At 43.1% G+C, this 25244-nt stretch overlaps 2 protein-coding genes across 3 annotated transcripts; both read left to right on the forward strand.

Annotated features, from left to right (window-relative positions):
- Positions 1–597: 597 nt before the first annotated feature.
- LOC137790646 (aldehyde dehydrogenase family 3 member A2-like) lies at positions 598–13078 on the forward strand. 2 transcript variants are annotated; one of them, XM_068585066.1, is made up of 11 exons: positions 598–664; positions 1475–1641; positions 2436–2667; positions 3460–3545; positions 3639–3847; positions 3993–4110; positions 6048–6189; positions 7276–7442; positions 7553–7652; positions 7740–7978; positions 12719–13078. In XM_068585066.1, the coding sequence occupies exons 2-11, from the start codon at positions 1480–1482 to the stop codon at positions 12731–12733; spliced, it is 1470 nt and encodes a 489-aa protein (XP_068441167.1). In that variant the 5' UTR covers positions 598–664; positions 1475–1479; the 3' UTR covers positions 12734–13078. The 2 variants fall into 2 exon arrangements, with proteins under 2 accessions (XP_068441167.1, XP_068441166.1); XM_068585065.1 differs by lacking the exon at positions 12719–13078 and having other exon boundaries at positions 7740–10183.
- A 330-nt stretch (positions 13079–13408) lies between these two features.
- Positions 13409–21250, forward strand: LOC137790385 (aldehyde dehydrogenase, dimeric NADP-preferring-like). The gene is made up of 10 exons (XM_068584582.1): positions 13409–13540; positions 16126–16306; positions 16385–16616; positions 17788–17873; positions 18146–18354; positions 18807–18924; positions 19015–19156; positions 19242–19408; positions 19504–19603; positions 20439–21250. Exons 2-10 carry the CDS (start codon positions 16151–16153, stop codon positions 20750–20752), a joined length of 1524 nt encoding a protein of 507 aa, XP_068440683.1. The 5' UTR covers positions 13409–13540; positions 16126–16150; the 3' UTR covers positions 20753–21250.
- The last annotated feature ends 3994 nt before the right edge of the window (positions 21251–25244 follow it).

The raw sequence follows: 25244 nt of genomic DNA on the forward strand, positions 1-25244 counted from the left end.
AAATTGAATGATAATGCAACACAATAATTACTTCCTGCAAAGAATACATTTCCAAAGACCAATCTGACTTAATGACAGTACACCAAGTACTACAGTACGTCAAAGTCTTGCATACTTTTCTGGATACAGTATTTTGTCTTATACTTAAAATTTCTAAATGAAAGCCTTTTAAAAAATTAAGAAATTAAGTCAGATGTGGGAGGGATAAAAGTGATTGAAAGAAAACTTTAACGACAACTAATCTGAAGTAACTGAATTGAGATTAAATACAACATACAATCAACATGCGGAAACCCATCAAGTGAATGTTGCGTAAAAGATGAATCAGGTGAATGTGATATCTGTCACTGACAGGAAAGCTAAAGGTTGAATTAAAGAATTGTGGGTGGGAGTTTAAGATATTATGTAGCATTGATGGTGGAACATGTATTTTCTTGAAACAAAATATATAGATATGTATTTATTTTTCTCCTTGTCAAAAGGAAATATGGCTCACCCTCCAGGACAGTAGGTAGCGGTAATGCACCTTTAACTATAGTTGACATCCTCTACTTAACTAAAAGAAGGAGGAGGAGGAGGAAGAGGAGGAAGAGGAGGCGGGGCTACTCGCGTCAACAGACTAGTTTCACTCAAGCTGCCAGCTGGTGGGAGCGAGCGATCTGAGGTAAAACTGTAACTTACAACAGCTGTCATTCAGGTGTATTTAATTTTAAAGTAGGCTGGTTAGTGTTTGTCAAACTGATGTGGTCATATGCTCAATAACTCCACAGATGACGATAATAACATACAGTTCGGATAGTGCTAACTAATCTTTGTACTGCTAGATAACTTTAACGTTACTGTATTTATAAATTGCGTAGATTAACAGTAAAATACATCTAACCCTAACTAAATATACGTGTAAAGTGTCATTAGCGATTCAGCTGCTCGTTCTTCGGTGTTCATAACAGAAAGTTAGCTGTAGCTCCGGTTGTAGCATTGGTTAGCCCCGGCTGTAGAGTTTGTTAGCCCGGCTGTAGCATTGGTTAGCCCCGTCTGTAGCGTTGGTTAGCCCCGGCTGTAGCGTTTGTTAGCCCGGCTGTAGCATTGGTTAGCCCCGGCTGTAGCGTTTGTTAGCCCCGGCTGTAGCATTGGTTAGCCCCAGCTGTAGCGTTGGTTAGCCCGGCTGTAGCATTGGTTAGCCCCGGCTGTAGCGTTGGTTAGCCCGGCTGTAGCATTGGTTAGCCCCGGCTGTAGCGTTGGTTAGCCCCGGCTGTAGCGTTGATTAGCTCCGGTTGTAGCATTGGTTAGCCCCGGCTGTAGCGTTGGTTAGCTCCGGTTGTAGCTCTGGCTGTGGCGTTAAAATGTCGACAATCATTTTAGGTAGAATTCGCTTTCAGTAAATTAGCCGTTTTGAGAAAATTCTCTTAAATCAACCTAAAAGGGTAATGTTTGCATGAAAGGAATTCAACGTGTAATGTTGATGTTTTTTCAGTTAAGATGTCCCGAGAACAGCTGGTTGTACAGCAGGCCAGGAAGTCTTTCCAGACGGGAAAGAGCAAGCCTCTGGAGTACAGGACCCACCAGCTGAAGAGCCTGCTGCGCTTCATCACAGAGAGACGGAGGGACATTGCAGATGCTGTCAAGCAGGACCTCGGCAAGGTGAGATACTTGCACTCAATTTCTGCAGTAGTTTTACAGGCACATATTAGTGAATGAGGCCCACTGACGCTATAACCACTTATCTGAATAATGTCTTTGGAGATTTTAAAAGTGTACATTACATTCACAGATTAATTTAATTTGTGCAGACAAAATATCCAGAAAAATATGCATGCTTTTACAGCTCGTTTGCTCTGTACTCCATCATATGATGAGACTTGAGACTGCGGTTAATCTTGTTTTTCTAATGCAGTGTCCTGTTAATTATGTGTATTACTCCCTGCAGTATTAGACTTAATTCATTTAATAATGGCCACTAACAAAGCACTGCTAATTGAGTGATGAACGCATTTCCCTATAATTTCTTCAAAATAAAAGTATGCCTTATTTTACATGTATATAATATCTTTCATTTTAAAGCAGAAAATCATGAAATGTTCGGCTTTTCATCAGCAGTAACTTAACAGAACTCAGACGTTATCACCTGTGAGGGGGAAGTTGATGGAGACCTGCATTTGAAAGAAACTGTGCGGATTGTGCCTAAATGCCACCACACCTTATGTAATTCAAACTCAATGCGAGCCAAAACACCTCGGCATATGGTCTATCTGATGGGATCCCAATGAGAGCAAGATCCCATGACAAACGTTATCTTGAAAAGATGCAAAATTGTGGTTCATATAGAGCCACTGATCAATGTGTTTGTGTGCGACAGATCAATAAACATGAATTTGAATGAACTAACATACAAACTGTGAACGAGCACTGGACTTTGTCCCTCCTTGCGCTTTCAGAGTGAACATGGGACCGAGCTGTTTGAGACACTGGGACTGGAGGGAGAGATCAATCTGGCTATCGAGAAACTGGCAGAGTGGGCGGCTCCTCGACCGGTAGAGAAGAGCCTCCTCACCATATCTGATGAGGTGTATGTGCAGCCGGAGCCTCTGGGTGTGATGCTTATCATCGGGGCCTGGAACTACCCATGGGCGGTCACCCTCCAGCCGCTGGTTGGCGCTATCGCTGCTGGTAATACACACGCATATGTATTTGCAGATAGGGGTGCTGGTCTTACTAAATGTGCACAGCTTGTGGTGTCGCAACAGGTGTACTCCTGATGTATTGTAACGTATAAATCTGGCTTGTGTGCACACTGACGTTCAACTATTGTGCTGGAGCAAGCACATCACCGGAGAAGAATACATATTAATTTCTGCACTGACAGATTATGGAAGATGGACAGAAGAGGAGCAATGACTGAGTCTATAAGAATGAAGACAAAAAACAGAACTGTTATTTATTTTATTGACGTTTTAGATTTGTTTTCAGTAAATACACAAAGAGAGATTGAATATTTGTCTTGTTTGGCCTTATTGAGATTACTTTTATGGATGTATGACTTGAGTGTGGGTTAAAACCGTTCAGCCACAGTAACCATAGACCAGCAAAACACATTGCATGCATGCGAGCAGCTTGACTCCTTGTCGTTCAGTGCTTGTGCGTCAGGTATCATAAAATTGGCAGCAGAATATCCTCTTGAGTAAACTAGAAACTTCATCAAAAACGTGTATTCTCGTCATTAGATTTTCCTTTCATTGGCAAAAGGCTTTTTTCTTTTTTACTACATAAGTGCTGAATGGTGTGATTAAAGCAACCATGAAGGGAACATTGCACGCAACATGATTCAACACAGTCAATGCAAGGATGTGAATTTGCGTCGGCCACTGCTGATGAAAAGCGACGCAAATTAACGGCAAGCAGAAATAGTCTTTGAATTTGGTGTGGACATAGCATAACAATTGTCTCTCTTTCATCTCTTAGGTAACGCAGCAGTAATAAAGCCGTCCGAGGTCAGCTCCCACTCCGCCAAGGTCATGGAGGAACTTCTCCCCAAGTATTTAGACAAAGTGAGCCTCATGATTGGATGGAAAGGATTTATCTCTTGACACATTTGGTGTGTATGTACATGGAGTTTTACTTACTACGTAATTTCTACCTAGGATCTGTACCCAGTGGTGACGGGTGGAGTGCCGGAGACCCAGCAGCTGCTGGAGCAAAGATTTGACCATATTTTTTACACAGGAAGCAGCGCAGTGGGTAAACTGGTGATGGCGGCTGCGGCTCGCCACCTCACCCCGGTGACCCTAGAGCTGGGAGGGAAGAGCCCCTGCTACATCGACAAGAACTGTGACATTCGTGTCGCATGTCGGTCAGTCTCGACGAACCTGAACTCCAGTGCAGCTTTTTTTTTTAAACAGTACAATTTATAGAAGTTGGAGGAGCTACGGCAACGTAAAAGTCCAAGTTCAAGAGTTGAGGCTCTTTCATTGTTTTGTTTTCTTCTTTCAATACAGACGCATCACTTGGGGAAAGTTTGTCAACTGTGGCCAAACATGCATTGCTCCAGACTTCATTCTGTGTGAAGCCTCCATCCAGAGCCAAGTAGTAGAAGAGATCAAGAAGTGCATCAAGGTGGGTCTACAATCAGGATTTTAATGTCAGATATTACCAGATGGGAAGCTGACAAATCATCTAACGGCAAAGCAAGACATTTCTCAAGAGCTCATGTGATCTCCTCTGTGGGTGTAATGCTGGCACCCCGTGGTGTACAGCCCGGCATGCGGCCCTCAGCGGGCAGACAGTGGCCCATTGACTGCACTTCTCTTTTGGCGCTGTTTCTGTAGAGCATGGGCGCTGCAAGTAAGGGGGGGAGGGCACAGGGGCCACCGGCCCTCCTACACTACTACAATCCTTCCGTCCGGCCAGAGCGTGTGTAAACCGGAGGCTTTCGCACATGTTTTTTACTGTGAGTCGCTCTCATTTGAATGTATGCAGCCCACTGTCTTTGCGCAAACCACCAACTTCATTGTCAGGACTGAGCTCCACGACACTCTGCAAGGACACCTCATGTAAACAACATTCTGATGAACAGCGGGCGAAGGAATAATCCATCATTCATAAGGAAAATGTTAATTACGTATTCTAAAATGTAAACAAAGCAGAGCTGCTGTCCACTTCCACTGCAGACCGCTGAGAGTCGCTGTCCCACTTATTATACAACAAGGACCGTATTATTGATAATTTCACAAGCTAGAAGTCTAGTTCTGTTTATTGTTTATAACATCATTTGGGCAGGGTAGATGATTTATGCATACACTTGTGGCCAGCATGTGTGTAGCTCCAGCCCACATTTCCCATCATGCAGTGCTGGGCTGAGTATTGCGTTGAGTTCTCATGCTGCAGATGGCAAGCACAAGTCTACAAATTTGTGTATCTGTCGCACAAATACAAGCGTATGTGGTTCAGTTAAGATCGACTGGGAAACCTCTCGGTCCGCCATTGAATAATGTTCTCTGCGTGGAAGAACAATCAATCTGAGCTGCAAGTTCGAGTAGTGCCAGGTCTTCGCTTGGACAAGTGACTAAGAAGACATGTCATGAGGGAGTCCGGGATTCTCCACCGTCCAGTTAATGTGACATCAAAGCCGTAACCTCTCGATTAGTTTTCTGTAGTTAGTATCTTTCAGTTAGTCCTCTCCACTCCACTGCTCCTGCAGGAAGAAGAGACTCTTTTCATGTCTTGTTTTCATGCAAAGGAGCTTTTCACACACAACCGTATCAAAGCAGAATGTCTGGCTGCAGTGTTGAGCCTCGTTCATGCTTCTGCGTCACGTCGACACCGTACCTACGCCGTCGACGTGACGCCGTCGCTGAGCATTCGAAGTTCTGCGTCGAGAAACCGCGTTGCTCTGCAATTCACGGCCATGCTGCCAGGTGTGTGTGGCTGTGTGGTTTCAGGGGTTTTAGAGTCGGAGCGCATCAAAATTGAAGAGCAAATGCTTACATTGCAAATGTTGAAGCGCAGGCGAGAGAGAAGACGTTTGCGGAGGTGGTCTCTACGACCACTAAAAAAAAAAAGCAGTAGTTAGGATTTTGGGGAGGTGCACATCAGGCTACGGCGTAGGGGTGTGCGTTGACCTGACGCAGAAGCATGAACTAGGCTTTATACGTTTGATGCAGGCTTGTTTGGGGTCCTCAGCACAACAGTCGACTTGACTCAAATAAAACACAATTTCCCATCAAAATTGTGTCCTGTAGAAATGCAGAGTGGCTACTAACCTCTGAAAATCACCAGCCAAAGGTTGCGGGCAAAAATGTCCAGCCCTGCCTGCCGGTTATGTTATGACACCAGACATAATTTCAGGTCATAGTCCTCATCATTCATCTTAGTTTAAGTATACTGTGCTAAATTTTGACATCCTTTTTATTATTTTATTTCCATGTTTACAAAGAGAAAATGGTTAGGAAAATTTGTCTCAAAGTCACAGAAATGTACTAATAAACTTGTGTTGGTGTGACCCTGTTGTGAGTAATTTGAACATAATTGATCTTCTATTTTACACAATGCAGGAGTTTTACACAGATAATCCAGAAACATTTGAGGACTACGGACGCATTATAAACCAGCGGCACTTTAAGAGGCTCATGGCGCTTATGGAGGGGAGCACAGTGGCCGTTGGTGGAAACAGTGATGAATCCCAGTGCTATATAGGTACATGGTTTGTTTGAGCAATTTGTTGCTATAAATAATTAGTAATGTATGTTAGTGGAGCAACTGACTGGATCGTGGTGGTGGTGGTTGGTTCCAGAGACGAGCTGATTACCCTGAAGTTTATTGATGCGGCCTTAGAATGGATGTGAATGTAATGTTAAAGCGCTTTTTTAAAGTTAATTTCCCATTCAATTTATCATTATCTTGAGTATCATTACTTGGGTTTTTGGACCAAACTGGCCACAATGTAAGAGTAAGATGGTAGAAGTGAGGAAGAGGGCTTTCCACAAGGATAGCCAGCAAGAGGGAAAATATCAGCTCAGGGAGCTTTGGCTGTTAAAGACCACATTTTAATGCCATTATTCCTTTATATATGCACTCATCTTTATTATTTAATATTAAATAAGTTTACGTACCTGATTGTAAACCAGCAGGTTCTCACTCCCAGCTCGTCGAATATCGTTCTCTTGGTCACTGGCCCTGCGCTTCAAACTATGACTCTCTAGCGACTATCGGGTCAGTTCCCTCTTGTTCTCTCTTGTTCCCTCTTGTTCCCTCAGAAGTACAAAACTAAGGGAACATGACATTGACTTGGTTTTACATGAGATACAGATAGCCATCTCCTGGGTGAAGGTCCTTCTGCTTTTATCGGCCATTCATTCCCCAAAAAAGAGGCGAGAGGCTCAACAGCTTACTGGGAAGTGTCCAGTTTTCCAGTTGGTTAGTCCGGCTGTGACTTGAAAGGCGTATCTGACAAGTAGGTAGCTTGTTTCTTGGTGGATGAAGGCAGGTTCCTGAACAGTTCAGTCTGATCTGCTGTGTCTTTGGTCTTGTCTCTGGCTTCTGATTTACACCTAAACATGTCTTTGGTGGAGTATCACAGCAAACTGTGTCTGCTCTCTGGGGACGGACGGATATAAAACCTGTGATTAAACTATGAGGCACTCTGTCCAAACAACAAGCCTATTTCTGCACAATATCAGAAGCTATTTTAAAGAGGTATTATCCGTTGCACAAATGGATGATTGCATGATTGCATGCATTTAAACATTTAATCAAATTATGTTTTGTTTCTGGTCTTTGCAGCCCCCACTGTGTTGAAGGATGTGACGGGGGAATCCAAAGTGATGAAGGAGGAGATCTTCGGGCCGCTGCTGCCCATCATCACCGTTAGCGGTGTAGACGAGGCCATCCAGTTTATTAATGAGAGAGAAAAACCTCTGGTTATCTACGTCTTCTCCCACGACAACAAGGTAAATGCATCCCAGTCCCTTTTATTCAAGTCAACATTTGATCGTATTTCCTGTGAATTTAAAGCGTGACGTTGTGGAATATGGTTGCTCTGTTTGTGTCTGATAAACAGCTGATCAAGAGGGTGATAGCAGAGACGTCCAGTGGAGCTCTGCTTGCCAATGACTGTCTGGTGCACTACACCGTTAGCGCGCTGCCCTTCGGAGGAGTTGGTGAGTGTCTAACCGTGAAACCAACCTGCAAAGCTGACACACATTTCTATCTGACTTCTTCTTCTTCTTCTTCCGTTTGTCGCCCAGGTAACAGCGGCATTGGTTGTTACCACGGCCGGCACAGCTTTGACCAGCTCAGCCACCTGCGCAGCTGTCTGATCAAGCAGCTGAAGATGGAGGGAGTCAACAGCATGCGCTACCCCCCGCACACGGCCAAGAAGCTGGGCTGGGCGCGCTTCTTTTTGCTCAAGCAGGTCAACATGTGCCGGCTGCGGCGCATGGTGCTGCTCGCCACGTTGGTCGGCGTGGCTGCCTTTGTGGTGCAGGTAAAGGAACTAAAATACCCCAATTCAGTCCCAAGAGCAGTAAAAGGTTTTGCTTTGATATCGGCAGTTTTTTACTTTACACGCATGTAGTTTCTAGGAAGTTTCCTGTTCAGAACAATTTGGTACTAATTACAGGGGATTGAAGTTCTGACACATCAAAGTGAGTTTCGTTTATAATCAGAAAGACCACTGCATTCTCGCCACGTAAACATTGAGTCTTTCTTCTTTCATTATTCTACACAGTGCTTGCCTGGAGACTCATTTCCCTTTCTTGCTGCAAACTGGCTAAATGAGTCTCTAGATTACGATTGCAATTGATTGAAGTAAATTAATTGAATAATACAGTCTCCATTCTTTCATTGATTAGTACTAAAAGGATTTGTCTTTTTCAGGAACCTTCCTATGAATGTACACTTTCAGTGTTTCTTTTTCTAGGAAACTACGGTCTGTAGAATAAAGCATCACCGTGATATATTTTTAGGACAAATGCATAAAATGCTGGAACACAATTTACAAGATGTTGTAAGATTATGAAAACAAATGATATTAAGTATCATTCCCACTAATAAGTGTCAGATGACTTAACTTTAAAATCCTTTTCTGTTTCATGTAATGTTTTTTGCACAAACAGCCTAAGAAACAACTCTGGGTTAGTAATGAACCAAAGGTCCAGAGCCCGCTGACACCGACATCAGCTTTGTTTAGAACTTTTTATCAAAATAACTGTTGGCTGCTAATGTTGCTGCTGTTAAGACGACCGTCATCTTCAAGGGCAACGCCATCCAAGTGCCTATTGAAAAATAGACAAAACCAGAAATGTGTTTGTTAGTCGTTTAAAGCTTTCTCCTCCTGTTGTAGATCCAAATCTTATAGCAATGTATTACTTATTTCTTTGTTTTAAGCAAAGAAAAGTACCTTTGTTGGACTACTTTTAATCGATTTTAGTCAACAGTGCAGAGGAATAAGATATATTAGGCTTTGGATACAGACACAATATTAGTAACGCACTCAGGAAGACAAGTTTCGGATGGATGGATGGATGGATAGATAGGTAGATATCTGTCTGTGTGTCATACTTGTGAGTCTTCTGATTTTAAACTATTTACAAGATAAATCAACCAGGACAACATAAATGGAGTGTTTTTTATTTTGAAAGAGTTTTATGAAACGTCTTTGTGCTGTCCCAAGACGTAGCTGAATGTCGAGAGCGCTCTGATGGCAAAAATAGAAAGAGAGGCGCTTTGATTTTGCACTGAAATGACACAGAATGCAGCAGCTGTAAAGTTTTTTACAGCAACAGGATTGGCCCAGTGAGATTGTTGCACATTCTGATGATTACACCTGAAAGAGTGAACGCTCATTGCCAGCTGATTTGAGTAGAAGCAGGAGAGTGAGGCGGACTGAGATGTGATCGGATGAGAGCATGAACAGTCCTCCTGACTGAACACTAAACTTAACATCTGTCACAGGAAGCCCATTTGTTGACTAACACACTTCAGGAAATACTATCTAAAAGTCTGAAGATGTAACCTGCTCCTCTGTGTACGAAAGTACTTCAGTACTCTAAGTGGAGTAGTACTCACTGGTACGCAGTACCTGCACTTCTGCAATTGTACTCTTTGGTTTAACGTGACTTCTTCTTGTGCACAAGCAGCCGGTCCTCTATCTCTCCATCAGATTGTCCTAGTGATTCATAATTATACGTTGTTGCATAGTGCCTCATGAGCTATGTAAGAGCCAAATGTGGTGGTGGAAATACATGTTATGCTGTGTGTACACTGGGGGGCGCCGTGCTGACGTCCTGGGCTCAGCCATAGGAAACTCGATTACTGTTGTTGGAAATTATGACAGCTGGTGCCGACCAATACACACCAACATGTAAATGAGAAGCGTTCCTCCACTTGTTTCTTTCCTCTGTAAGCACGGAGGTATTTGAGTGGTTGGTAACTAGTGCATAATAAAGGAGTTATCAACCTTGACTAGATAATGTACAATAGTCTATAGTTGACTCTTTGTATGTGTGTGGGGGTGGGTGTGTGTGTTCTATATTTTCTTATACTATTAGCAATAAATTACTTTTTATGTATTCTTTACCTCAAGTTCTTGTAATTCTGTGTGGAAAGAGCATCTAACAAAATAAGCTTTTCATTGTACGAAGTAACTCTAACTGTGCATACGACAATAAATATATTTTTTAAAACTCAATTATGTTTGTGATGCTAATAAGGGTTTTCTAAATGTTGTTAAGCAGTCTATAAACAGTCAACAAGTTTCTTATAAGTGCTGAGAAACGTCTTATAATTTAACAGTAAATGTGTTGGGTTTTTTTAAGCAATAACTAACATTTATGTAGTATTTTTACTTAATACACATCTTTTAAGGACCTTATAACCTTAATACTAACGCTTATTACGAGGACCTTTTTTAAATAAACCATGACTGAATTCAGAAACTCTGTCTTTTAATTAGTTCTTTAAGTTTGAAACTTTTGGTCATGTCTGACATGTTATAAGCAGAAATAAATGCTCTATGTATGTTTTTTGAGACGGCACACGTACAACATATATGTGCGGTTTGGCCCTTATGAACACATTTACGATGTCGCCTGTGTACAAAATGACTCCTATACCATAGATCTTTATTTATAGGTTATTGTTCGGGTCTAAGTCAGTTAAAAAACATCTGTAAACGTGTTTGACTCTTCCAAAGTGTTAAAACTAAAAGTGCTCATGTCATCAAGTGTAAAGTGTGTGACTGCTCTAACGACGCAGCAGAAGAGACAGAGTATAGGGGCACATTTTCAGTTTCACAGCGGAGAACATTACAAGAATACATGCTTTGGTATTTAAAAAAAAAAAAAAAGTCTCCCAATCAATGTGTATGGAACAGCTCTAGACTTTATACTTTATACTACATCACAAGTTTGAGAATCTCTTCTCTGGTTTTCTAGTGTACAAATATTGTGTAACTCAAAGGCTACGGGTATTTACAGTTCTAGTCCCGTTGATCAGTTTTTAACCTTTGGGCGTAACATGTTGAACCACGATGAGAACCATGATGCACAACAAATGAACCATGATGGGAAACCATGATGCACAACATGAGAACCATACATAATAACCATGATGCACAACATGAGAACCATACATAATAACCATGATGCACAACATGAGAATCATACATAATAACCATGATGCACAACATGAGAACCATGATGAAAACCATGATGCACAACATGAGAATCATACATAATAACCATGATGCACAACATGAGAACCATGATGAAAACCATGATGCACAACATGAGAACCATACATAATAACCATGATGCACAACATGAGAACCATACATAATAACCATGATGCACAACATGAGAACCATACATAATAACCATGATGCACAACATGAGAATCATACATAATAACCATGATGCACAACATGAGAACCATGATGAAAACCATGATGCACAACATGAGAATCATACATAATAACCATGATGCACAACATGAGAACCATGATGAAAACCATGATGCACAACATGAGAACCATACATAATAACCATGATGCACAACATGAGAACCAAGATTCACATTATGAGAAAATAGTACCCCAAATACAGGTATATGACATCAGAATATCATCTGAAAAGGTTTTTAATTTTTAAAAATTGACCACAAAAATATTACGTAAAAAAATAAGTAGTACCTCCAATAAAAACATACCCAGACTTAGTTACCATGAAAGTACACTGTAATATATAACGAAAGAGGGTATTGGGACCAATGTAAACCATGACTGTTATTGCTTCTCCTCCTGGGTTCTGATGGACTGGACTATTCTTAGTTTCGGTGGCGTCCTGTGCCGATGGCTCTTGAGCATCGTGCTGCCCAACACCACGAGCTGCAGCGGCTCAGAGCTCTTCTAATCGGAGCATCGGCGGTCCATGTTGACGTGTCCTTGGGCAAGGCACTTAACCCAATGTGGTCTTCATGTGATGCCGTGGGTGTGGATGGGTTTAGTCGGATGTGCAGGTTGCACACTGCGTGGTGAAGGGGTGAATGATGACTTGTCCATGTGCCATTGAACGCGTCACCAATGACTACAGAACAAGGTGTAGTAATCCTGCAAGTGCTAATTCTTAGTTAATCTTTCAGATAGTTTATTGTTCCACCGAGCACCAAAACATGAGATTATTCAGTATTAATCTGTGCTGGCAGACTACAGAACAGTTGATGGCATCATGTTCACCTCAACAGCAAGACATTGTGGTCTTTTGTGCAACAGTTACACTTTATGGAACAATTAAACACGAAACATATTTTGAAGAGAGATGTGTGTTTATTTATTTTTTTAACAGTGGTGTATTTGTGTGATGACCTTTTAAAATCACGTCAAAATACAGTTTCTCAAGAAAACCAGATATGTGTACCACCCCCACAGACCCACAATGCTCCAGGCCTGGACCGTCTCACAACAATAGCTTTGTCCCTGGCAGACAATGTGTGGTGTTGTCCAAGAAATCTAACCACATAATGCCCCCCCTCCTCCCTCCAATCTACCCGCCCTTTAATAACCCAGCATGCTCCACTGTCTTCTGCTAAATGGCCCCTTTTGTTGTGGTCCACCCCACCACCTCGTCCACATCCACACTGGTTGTGCGTCTGAGAGCAGCTGACCCGTCTGTTATCTCTGTATTGGATGTGTCTCTTCACGCTTGTATGGGTGTTGTGTTTCTTGCAGAGATTCCTCAAGTGAATCCGAGGAGCAGAACCTGGTGGCATGCTGGGATCCTGGGACAGCCCCCCCGCCTCCTGGCCCGTAGAACACACACAGCCCTCCTGTGACTGACTAGTCCAGACGATTTCACATTAATGCATCCTGTTTACTGATTTATGTCTTTTAAATATATCTTTTATTGCATTTCAAGTGTTACGACTTCAGCTGCTGCCAGAGTTCAATATGTTTATACAGTATGGTTATAGCAGTATAATCAGCAATATTGGTAATAAATTTGCTGATTAGAGATATTTTCTTTTCGGTTCTGAAGTTATGAAACGTCCCATCACTTGTAATAAAACTGTGTAACATGTCTGCTTTTAATGATGCTACTTCTGTTTTTTAAGTTTCTGCTATGAAACATAAACACATTTATAAATCATTGTCCTGCTGTAGTTGTTTCACTCTGCACTCAGCAATTTATGAGCTTGATACATCTTAACAGAGTATTATTAACACACTCCCAAGGTTATTGTCATTTATGACGTGGCTTATGCTGTTATTAAGATACATTGACCTCAGTGGGTAAAATATTAGCCTCACCAGAGGCTGTAAAGAAGTGTATGTGTCTGTCTGTGTGTGTGTGTGGGGTGGGGGGTGTTATCTGAGGTCTCGCTCAGTGCTCGAGGTGCTCAGAGTCGAGCTGCTGTTCAGGGAGCGAGCTTCCCGGTAAACTGATCCCAGAGCGGCCGGACTCGCTGCAGTCAGCCCGCGGCGCTCAGAGAGGAGCATCGACCCCATGTCCTGCTGAAGACCCGCCGCGTGTGCGTTTGACCTGCGCCGCTGGTGAGTCCGCGCTTCCTTCTTTCCCTCCTGATCCCGATCTATGTCGATCATCCATATAGGCGCAGTCACATAGCAGATATCACTTCATGCGCTTCAGAAATAAAATGACTTCATAAAAGAGTCGCTCTGCGATATTTTGCATTTATGCGCGGTGATGTCAAACACATGCTTCTTGTCAACGCGGACCTCCAGGAGGTTTGTTCTGGCTCCAAATAGCAGATGCAGATTCTAATGACATCATTCAGCATAATCACAGACTTTTCCCTGAGAAGATGCTTGGTGTTAATACTTCAGCTATGACAACACACAGAGACTCACTTTGTGTGGGCTTTCATCAGATTGACAAAAAGCCACTTCACGATCCTCGCCTATTAAACATAGATTTACTTCTGAAAAGACATTTTAGGGAAATGGGTCAAGGGGATTTGAGCATTTTGATAAAGATCACAAAATACATTTTAAAGGGCATCGAATACAAAATAAATACTAAAAAGATCTTTGTACTTTTGTTTTAAAAGAAGAAACCAGAAACCCACATTTGGGTTAAAGAGGAGTTATAGTATTTAAATACCTGTACCTACATGACTCGACTGAGCTTTCATGGCTTTTACAACTCGTTTTGAAACAAAAATATGTCGACCGAGAGTTCAGATGTTACCTGGTTTACCTGCGTTAAGGCTGGTTTATTGTGTAGCTGTAGCTTGTGAAACTTGTGTTACCTTTTGGCGTCACTCGTGACGAGATTCAATACGACTGTTAAGTGCTCATTAGTGTTTCTTTGTAGGTGAGATGAAACTATTTTTGTGGGAAGTTCCCGTTGTTGTGGCAAAAAGTTGTGTGGATCATTACAGAACATGATCTCCGTGGCATATGCAAACATTCCTGATACACATTTTGTCCAGCAAGATAATCAAGCTTCAAAATTGCCGGGAGGGATTGTTTCCTGACGTCGCAGAACAAAGCCTCTTCATCTTGTTTGACCCACAGACCATATTTTAGGCATCAAACCCAAAACCCATTCATAACCAAACATTGACGCCGCCGCTCCCATCAAGGCTATCCTGTGTTTAAAAGCCAGAGCAGAAACACGAACAATGGATCTCGTTGAAGAACGTTTGGCTGAAGAGGTCCGCAAATATGAGCATTTATAAAACCCGTCTGGCGGAGTATAAGGACACGCAGATGGAGGTGAATAACTGGAGGGAGATATCGGTGAACGTCGGTGTGCAGGTCGACTCTTAAACGGTCGTTGCGCCACCTGCTGATCTGGCGTATGGAAAACGCAGAGCACCAGGCCCGCAGGGGGGCACCAAAAATATGCAACAAAAAAATCCTCATAGTTATAATAATTATAATGCCGATATTTTTAAATAATAATATTATGCACTTTTTGGGCATGTGTATGTCACAAAACAGGCAGAACAAGAGATATATTTAATTGCTCAAAAAAAGTTACGAACAAACAAATACACATCCAACTTCCCAAGCTCGCCGTGGTGCCTTCCTCAGTGGCGACAACAGGAGTCAGGGTCAGAAAAAAAGGAAAAGAAAGAACCTGCGCGATGATGCCCGCGCATCTCTTTCTGGTCAGTCCAGTTTAATCCTTGTTAAATACGGGAAATGTGCGCTGCTAATGTAATGGTGCATACACCTCGAACTAGCTGACGTTATTGCTCATGTTAGCAGGGCTCTCAAGTTTTGAAGACAGGCAAGAGCGACATATATCCCTGGGAGCCGTTGACGGGGGGACGGGGAGACGGCGAGGGGCGAGAGACGACGCCAAATACGCGCCGCGCGTATTGGAATACGGGTCAGGCGGCTGTCAAGACTGCCTTTTTTATTTGTATCCGTGAAAAGAGAAAACTATAACAGTGAAGTGTAATCTGTGCCCTGGAGCCTGGCACCTTGACTCTCCCTGTTACAGTTGCCTGAGCGACGTTGTTCAAAACTAAAGCTCAATAAAACATATCTGTGTTCAACATTGGGGCAGGAGCGTCTAAGTGGTCTTGCTGTCACCAGCATCAGTGGTGAAGTGGCTCAGAAGCTCATCTGATGACCTAATTAGTGATTTTACAGCAAAGAAATGCAGACATGTGCCTCTACAGAGCCTCCCAAAACTGCTGGAAATGCTTGATCCATACAGAATGGCATTATGGCTCTCTCAAAAATGATGTCTTTGTTTTATTTTGATAATTTGATCAAAGAGGATTTTGCACTTTACGTGAATGTGTGTTTTAGCTGTTGTGACTTTTCGTCCTCTAAATATGATTATTTAATGTAACGTATGTGTTTACTGAAGAAAAGTTTGCACTTTCAAATGTACAGTGTGTGTTGGTTTGCTGTTAATGAACTTTTAAACTGGCACAAACAAACTTTTTTTTTCGCCATTGGAGGGAGGAGGGGGGGCACCATGAAGAAGTTACGCTTAGGGCACCATAATGGCTAGCAGCGGCACTGGGTGAGGAGGTAGGCAGTCAAGCGTTTGCTCTGGGTCCCAAAAAGGCAGAAACTACGTTACATGAGGACCTTCTGACAGCTCATGAAGAGTATATTCCAAACGGACGCGCCTGTGTCTGCACTTATAGAGGGTTGCTTGTCCTCAAGCTATCGATGGAGAGGCAGGCGGTGCAGCGGGCCAAGGAGGCCTTCCTGAGCGGCAGGACTCGGCCTCTGGAGTTCCGGCTGCAGCAGCTTCACGCCCTGCAGAGAATGATCACCGAGAAGGAGGCCGAGATCTCCAGCGCTCTAAAACAAGACATCAACAGGGTGAGTGGCGCCCCGGCGCACAGCTGCATGTGATCATTTAATGCCCCAGTAATAATGAGCCTGCTGGATCTCCTGCAGAGCCAGTACGACACGCCGCTCCTGGAGATGATTGGCATTGAGAATGAGATCAAGCTGGCTTTAGAGAAACTGGCAGTGTGGGCGGCTCCTCGGGCAGTCGAGAGGAACCTGCTCACCATATCTGATGAGGTGTATGTGCAGCCGGAGCCTTTGGGGGTGGTGCTCATCATCGGGGCCTGGAACTACCCGTGGGCGGTCACCCTCCAGCCGCTGGTCGGAGCTATCGCTGCCGGTAAGGAACCCGTCTGTCTCCAGCCCGCATGCTTCTTCAAGGCGCAGACACGCGTCGTCCAGCGCTCCTGGACAGAAGTCTCCTGAAATCTTTTTTTTGGTGACACTGCCAGTCTGAAAAAGAAATAAATAAAAACGATAATTCCTTTAAAAAAGAAATCAATCATCTTCTGCTTCATCACTTCCTTCTGCATCATAGGAACAGTAACAGACTTTACGTGAAAAGGGAAACATTTCTTATACATTTGGCCTCTATTACAATTAAAGTTCAGTCTTTTGTTATGTTGTTTAAGAAAATGCTAATTCCACTTCTATTTTATTGTGAAAATATTATACATGTTTAGCATTATATTAAGTAATTTAAGTCATGCTTAGTGTGTATTACCAGGTATGTGCATTGATAAAAATAGTTTGGCATTTTAGCCATTTTCATTATTTTGGGGGAAATAATGTTTTACATATGCCCGTGTTTAAAGGCGCAGTGTTTAGGATTTAGGGCTATTTAATGGCATGAATGGAATTTAATATTTTTACGACTGTCGCTCAATGGTTAGCATGCCCGTCTTTCAATCAGTGGGTCAGTGATTCGAGCCCCGGCTCTGCTAGTCCTTGTCGTTGTGTCCTTGAGCAAGACACTTAACCCTGAATTGCTCCCGTTGCTGTGTCTACGGTGTATAGAGCGGACATGTAAGCCACTTTGGATAAAAGCTAAATGTCAATTTAGCTTTTTATGTTTATGTCAATCATTAATCAATCTAAGAAGTTTTTTTTTTTTAGTTAGCTTAGCGCTCCATATCTATTTATGGAGTGACGTTGCACCGCTGTGCTGCTACAGTAGCCCAGAAGGGACAAACCAAACGCTCCAGAGAGACTGTTGCATTCTTCCGTTACCCGAAGGCCACCGTAGCTCTGGAACCCACAGGGGCAGAAGAGGGCAGTGGAGGAGTGTTCAGACAACAGATATAAAACATAAAGTTAATTCCAATGAAATATACCATAAAGCCTTTAAAAGTTCTTGTTGGTCAAACTTGTATTTGGCAGTACTCGTTAGAGAAGAATTGAGAAGCAGAGTCTCTCCAGTGTCCGTCAGTGTGACATCACTCTGTCTCCTGTGTGTGCGCTCGTCTCTCAGTGACCTCATCGCATTCACAGCAGCCGTGTTCTCTCTCCAGGCAACGCCGCCGTAGTGAAGCCGTCAGAGCTCAGCGAGCACTCGTCCCTCCTCCTCCGGGCGCTGCTGCCTCGCTATCTGGACAAGGTCTGAACACCGGCTGCTATTGTTGATGGAACCATGTCGTCGAAAGCCTTGTGCCAACACAGCGCATTGCATCACAGATATGTTTGACTTTGGCCAAGTGGCTCTGTGTGAGAGGACTCCCTCCTTTCTATAAGAGCTAACATAAAGTTGACTGTGTCAGGAACATTTCCAAGAAGGCTTTATATTTTCCTTAGTTACCACTTTTTAGGTGACATAGTAAGATATTTAAAGAGAAAAACAGTGAAAAATAAAACTTTGCTGTTTATTCCCAGGATCTGTACCCGGTCGTAACGGGTGGAGCGTTAGAGACACAGGAGCTGCTCCGGCTCAGGTTTGACCACGTCTTCTACACAGGAAGCAGCACCGTGGGTAAACTGGTGATGGCGGCTGCGGCTCGCCACCTCACCCCGGTGACCCTGGAGCTGGGAGGGAAGAGCCCCTGCTACATCGACAAGGACTGCGACATCAGAATCGCCTGCCGGTAACAAGCGACACGTTAGCTCTAAGTGGTTTATTCTGCCTCTCGTGTTATGCTGAGAATACTGCGATGTGTACCTCATGACCCGTGACTTTGACCTCAGAGGCGGCTGCTTTACTGCTACAGCCCTGCTGAAGTCTATGTTCACTACCACAGTGCATCTGGCGTCTGAACATGAAGCCCATTAGCAATAAACTAAGTGATAATGGGAAAGTGTGTGTGTGTTTGAAAGACTGAGATGAATGATATATTAAACACATTGGTTGTCAATTGTTCTCAAACTCATTTTGAGAATCTTGAGTGAAAAGTACGCCACAATAATAATAAAAAAAAGATCCAACTGGAAAACCCAACTGTTTCCTCATGAGAGCAGCAGCACTGACAGACCCATGAGCTATAGCAAAGAGTACTTAAGAGCATTGACAATGTGTTCTTTCGTCCCTGTTGGTGTGCAGGCGTATAACTTGGGGAAAGTTTGTCAACTGCGGTCAGACGTGCATCGCTCCGGACTTCATCCTGTGTGAACCCTGCATTCAGGGCCGAGTGGTGGAATGCATCCGGCAAACTCTCCTGGTACCGGCCTTTAAACCGTCTGGGCCAGCATCGAAATTTAAACGAAACAACGCTGTTTTCCAATAAAAGTATTTATAAAATTTGCTGCAGGAATTTTATGGCGCTGATCCCAAATGCTCGCCCGACTACGGCCGCATCATCAACCAGCGTCATTTCATCAGAGTCATGGGTCTGATGGAGGGCTACACCCCCGTGGTGGGAGGACAGAGTGATGCCTCGCAGCGCTACATTGGTACGAAGATAGAGCGAGGAGATGAATATTTCAAAGTGCTGAAATCAATATTTCTGTTTAATTAACACTGTTCATGTACATGCAGCCCCGACAGTGCTGAAGGACGTGCCCCCTCACTCCAGGATGATGCAGGAGGAGATCTTTGGGCCCTTGCTGCCAATTGTGACCGTGAGCGACATGGACGACGCCATCCGCTTCATCAACGAGAGAGAGAAACCTCTGGCCCTCTACATCTTCTGCTCTGATAAGAAGGTGAGAGCGAACCGCTAGAGTGAGGAGATTTATAGCAGGTTGTAACGTTTAGTGTTGCTGACGTCTCTTCTTTCTTCTCCTGCTGTCTCCGGAAGGCCACGAAAAAGATGATCGAGGAGACCTCGAGTGGAGGAGTGACAGTCAATGATGTCATGATGCAATACACACTCAGCTCACTCCCATTTGGTGGAGTCGGTAAGAATGCTAGTGTGCAATAGTTTTAGATAATATCGTATAATACTGTGCAAATATCACAAAGTATGATTTAACTTTTCACATCATTTTTGTGCGTAACTTCGCTGCAGTGACCATAGATGTCGCGGTGCACCACTCTGCACCTCACTCCCACAGAGCGGTCCTATAGAATAGATAGGTGGGCTTTTAAGGAAATGATAACCGAGGTCTGGAGCAGTGGTTCTGCCGTTCTATTGTGTGCAAACATTGTATGAGAAGTTTGCTCAAATATGAGTATGGTCAATTCTGTTTTCCCAAAATATTGATTTGGACATGTGCAGTCCATGTAGATATGAAAACCCACGCCTCAGGCGGACAGACAGACATAATACAAACCAAACAGAGGTCAGTTAGGTTCAGGGCAACTAGTGTTGGTGATCATTATATGTGGGACACCTTACAGGGATCACAGTTATTTGACCCATTGGCCAAATAAAAATAAGCAGCTTAAGGCTTTTTTAAAAATCTGATGCACAAGCAGTGCAGGGCCAGGTTTCAGGTCTCACAGTACATCTGGTAACACCATGTGTTATAAAGGAACCTGTCCATACCTTAGCATTGATGAGATCTGTTGCACGAGGAAACTGGACCTACTTTAGTCTCCAAATGAAACTCCGGTGTCAAGTTGGGTCACAAACCCACACTTTAATGTAAAGAACCGTATCCAGAGTGAGTCTTTTAAGTCTCACATTATAGGACTTGTGAATGCTGAATAGCAGACTACATATCGTAGAATGTATAGTTTAGTTGTAAATTCAAAAGTCATGACTGCGGACGTGTCTGTGACCCCCTCCAGGTGAGAGTGGTATGGGCCACTACCATGGTAAACACACCTTTGACCAGCTGAGCCACCAAAAGGCGTGCCTGGTTCGCTCTCTGCGGATGGAGAACGTCAACCTGGCCCGCTACCCTCCTCAGGACCGCCGACGGGCGCGCAGGGTGCAAATGGCCTTGAGGTCCCCCATGATCGACATGTCCAAAAGGACGTTCATCTGGGCGGTCACTGCCACCATCATCGGCCTGGGTCTGTTCATCACGCTGCTCGTCATCCTGCTCATCGCGTCTGGCCTCAACTGTACCTGCTGGTACTGGAGAGGCTTTTATAACTAGAAACTGAAACCTTGTAAGATCTACTCAGAGAAGAACGATACAAGGTCCATGTAAACACCTCTGAACCCACTTTGAATCCTCTTTTGTATTCAGATATTTGTAATGTTAGTGCTTATAGCAGATGTAATTATTAACTCAATTATGTAATGATAACTCAATTATGAATCATAAACTAATGAATTTGTGAGAAAAGGTGAGAGGGAGTGATTGTTGTTTAGTATTAGCAATTGAATTTTTAACAGATTATATTGAGGAAGCGACCCAATATTAGAAAACTGAACATTTCAGAATTTTATATTTATTACCTATGTCTCCATCTCAGGGTTGCTGCAGAGTTATTGGCATGGTGTACAGGGACTTATTTCATACACACACATCAAATGATCAAGTGATTTGTAAAGGAAATATTTGATCCATCGTTTTCACACCAAAATACTAAACAGCAAATAAAATAAGACATGAATAACAGTGAACCTCGGCTGAATTAAGAGGATTAAGTGTGACCGCTAGAAGCGGTCACACTGATGTTGATTATTGTTCATTAAAATAAATGTGTTGTTTGTTTGACGTTCAGATCATATTTCATCTCTCGCTCTGAAGGCAGTTTGTTCGTCTCTGATATCATCGGACGTGATCGGCTCCTTTAGCAGAACGCTAAATAATCTGCCTTTTGTAGCTGTAGAGGTATTTCTATCATCTTTGCCAGTCTGAATATGTATTTTAATTTTCAATTTGAGTCCCTTTATAGCTGGAAGAGTCTCCAGCACGTCGGGGCAGACTGCAGTATTCTACGGGTCAGGAACCCAAGGAAGAGGAAGAGCAGCAAGACTCAAAGCTCTGAAGTGAAAGAGGACTGTTCTGGTTCTCGCTCCTCAGGCTGGATGTCCTTCCAGCCTTCCAGCCCGCAGACGGACAGAACTGTCCACCAATCACATCGTCAGATTATGATACAAGGGCAAGTCCTGCCACAGCCAATGGAGAAAACAGCCCATTAACCAAAATAATTTTTGTTTACATTCTTTCATCAATCACTAAAACAGGATAGAAAAAATATTTGAAACTCTCACTCGCCTCAGATTTTATCCGACAAAGAGGCATACAGGAAATTACAATGGTAAACAGTTTTAGCATGAAGATTTATGAATCAGCTAACAGAATCAGCACATTGACAGAATCAGCAGTGAGAGCTGCGGGGGGGGGGGGGGGAACACATCAATGGACCAGTAGTAAATACTGGAAACAAATAAGGGATTTAAAATAATACTCACAACATAAAATCTAGTGTTAAAGTGCTTTGAGTGTTTTACAAGTACAGGTTCATTTTTACCATTAATTACATGTTAAGCTAAAAAGACCTTACTAAAAACTCCACCACAGTCTCCAAGTCTAAAATGTTCTGTCCAACTGGTTGAAAAATAGTGGGAGGCCGACTAGACAAGGCAAGGCAAGTTTATTTGTACAGCACATTTCAGCAACAAGGCGATTCAAATGCTTCACATAAAACCATTGAAAGCAGATTTAAAAACAGTTAAGAAAACATTAAAACAGTCAAGAAAAATACAAATAAAAATAATAAAAGTTGTAGTGCAGTTCAAGAAATAAAATGCAGTAGTGAGATGCAGCAGTTGAGTCTGGTTCAATTAAAGACAACCTCAAACAGAAAAGTCTTCAAACTGGATTTAAAGGTGCTGAGGGTCTCAGACCTGCAGCTTTCAGGGACCTTGTTCCAGATATGTGGAGCAAAACAGCTGAACGCTGCCTCTCCATGTTTAGTTCTGACTCGTGGAACAGAAAGTAGACCAGAACCAGACGACCTGAGGGGTCAGGATGGTTCATAAGGTCGCAGCAGATCACAAACATACGTAGGCCCTAAACCATTCAGTGCTTTATAAACCAGCAGCAGGATTTTGAAGTCAATTCTTTGTTGGACAGGAATCCAGTGCAAAGACCTCAGAACTGAAGTGATGTGATCCACTTTCCTGGTCTTAGTGAGAACTCTGTAGCAGCTGCAGCTTTCTGATTGACTTTTTACAGAGGCCTGTGAACACACCGTTACAGTAGTCAAGACTACTGAAGATAAATGCATGGACAAGTTTCTCCAAATCCTGTTGAGACATAAGTCCTCTAACCCATTCTTCAAGCGATAGTAGGCTGACTTTGTAATTGTCTTGATGTGGCTGTTCAGGTTGAGGTCTCAATTCATAACTACACCTATATATCTGGCTTGGTTTGAGGTTTTTAACATCAGTGATTGAAGATGAGCGCTCGCTTTCAGTCGTTCATCCTTGGGACCAAAAAGAATAACTTCTGATTCATCTTTATTTAATTATGCCAGAAAATGCCAGAAAATTCTGGCACATCCAGATGTTGATTTCTTCAATGCATTTAGCCAACCCTTGCATGGGATTATAGTCCCCTGGTGATATAGTTATGTAGATTTGTGTGTCATCTGCATAATTATGATAACACGCATTGTTGTTTTTCATAATCTGAGCTAGTGGAAGCATGTAGATATTGAACAGAAGAGGCCCCAGTATTGAGAATGGGGAACAGCACACGTCATGCTAGTCAGCTCTGATGTGTAATTAGCTACCGACACAAAGTATTGTCAGTCCTTTAAGTAGGATTCAAACCAGTTAAGTGCTGCGCCAGAGAGTCCCACCCAGACTTTCAGTCTGTCTAGTTAGTAGTATGTCATGACCACACTGAGTGCTGCCTGGTCCTTACCTCAAGGTTCAATGCAGCAGCCTGCACTCTTATCCCAGTGTTACATGCATGCAGGGGGTGTAGGGACCTCGCCCCAACAATGGCACTCTGCCTCAAAGGGGAACCAAAACCAAAAAGATAAGACGATAAACTAAATGCTGACAAAAGCAACAACTGAAAACCTCTTAACAAAAGAAAGTAACACTAACTGATAGTTTAACTCAACACAATAGTAAACACTAAAGGGTCAGGCAACCGACAACATGAGCACACACTGCTTGAGTAGAGAACACAACACCAACTGATATCTGGCCCACGGGATCGTCTGTTTGGCCTTCAAAGACTGGTATCCACCGTGGCACTAATCACTCCATGCTGCAGCTGGTCTGCAGGAACAAGTGGCACCTGAATGGTGACTGGGGGCGAGAGAGAGAGAGAGAGAGAGAGAGAGAGAGAGAGAGAGAGAGAGAGAGAGAGAGAGAGAGAGAGAGAGAGAGAGAGAAAATAAAATGCAGAACGGGTATTAATATATGCAGTCTCTCAGACAGTAAGACAAAGATGGCTTCTAAAATTATTTCCAGCCAACATGTCAATCCAGAGTTATTAAAGGGGGCTGCATTTAAAAATGTTGACCTGCTAACCTATCACATTCTGAAAACCAAGAGAAAACTAATATAGCCTTACTCTTTCAACTGCAAACCCAGCGGTGTGAAACGGACTGCTACACTGCTCCAGAGCAGATATGGTTGGTTGAGATCAGCCGCCTAGCAGCTACTCAAGTAGTTGTTGATCTCTTGTAGCCCCGACTGGATAGTTAAGAGTGAAGGGTCAGCTGTCGTTCTTATCACAAACAATAAATATATTTTTTTAATGAGTGTAAATCATTGCAACCAGGAAAGATCCTTCAGGTTATAGCCATAAATCAGCCCCTCCAAAGAAATATCAGGCTGATGGTTCCATCAGTATGAGAGATCAGCTGTAGACAGACAGAAGTACACACGTTATGCTTACACCACAAATGCAGATTGACACAGGAAGCAAGAGGACGATAATGATTTTAATAATGACATTTCCAAAACAAAACTAACTTGACAGGCAAGTACAATAGTAACAAAACATCTTAAGAGCCAAAACAGAACCAGGTAAGCCAGCCATGTGCACAAGGGACAAAAACAGGAAGACAGAGGACAGGACTACAAACACACAGGAAACTAATCAGACAAGACACAGGAGGGCAGGCTGACGGCTGATTGGTGGAAGAAACACAAGCAAGCAGAGCGAGGATGACAAGACTAATACAACACAGGCTCAGAGAAACATACAGTGTGTGGCTCCTAGATGGCAGCAGAAACCTAAAGAGAAATGTGGTGACTTCATGGTCCACCTGTTGAAATGAGTGACTTTTCTATTAAGTTAAAAGAAATCTAAAGAAATATCCTCCCAGTACTGAATTACACTGACGGAGGTGATGGAGCGTTTTGTTTTATACAGTCTATAAATACCACAGCATCCCAAATGACAGAACACATGGCAAATATGTGCTGGTCCCATCAGAATCTCAGCACAATGCACTCATGTCCTTTGCGTGAGTGATTCATTACCTTAAGAAGCTCTCTGTTCTTCTGAGACGCTCTAAACGGTCAACTTCACTTAGCTATCGAAGGGGAAGCAGCTGCCATCTCAGCACATTAGGGCTCTTCCGTCATACAGCTGTAGTTCCAAATAATGACATACCTGCAGTAGAGTCAGATGGTTGCCCAAGTCTGGACATTACATCGTAGTTCGA

The sequence above is a fragment of the Clinocottus analis genome, unplaced genomic scaffold, assembly GCF_023055335.1.
Source record: "Clinocottus analis isolate CAN_PGR_092001 unplaced genomic scaffold, fCliAna1.0.p SCAF_2, whole genome shotgun sequence".
Lineage (NCBI taxonomy): Eukaryota > Metazoa > Chordata > Actinopteri > Perciformes > Cottidae > Clinocottus > Clinocottus analis.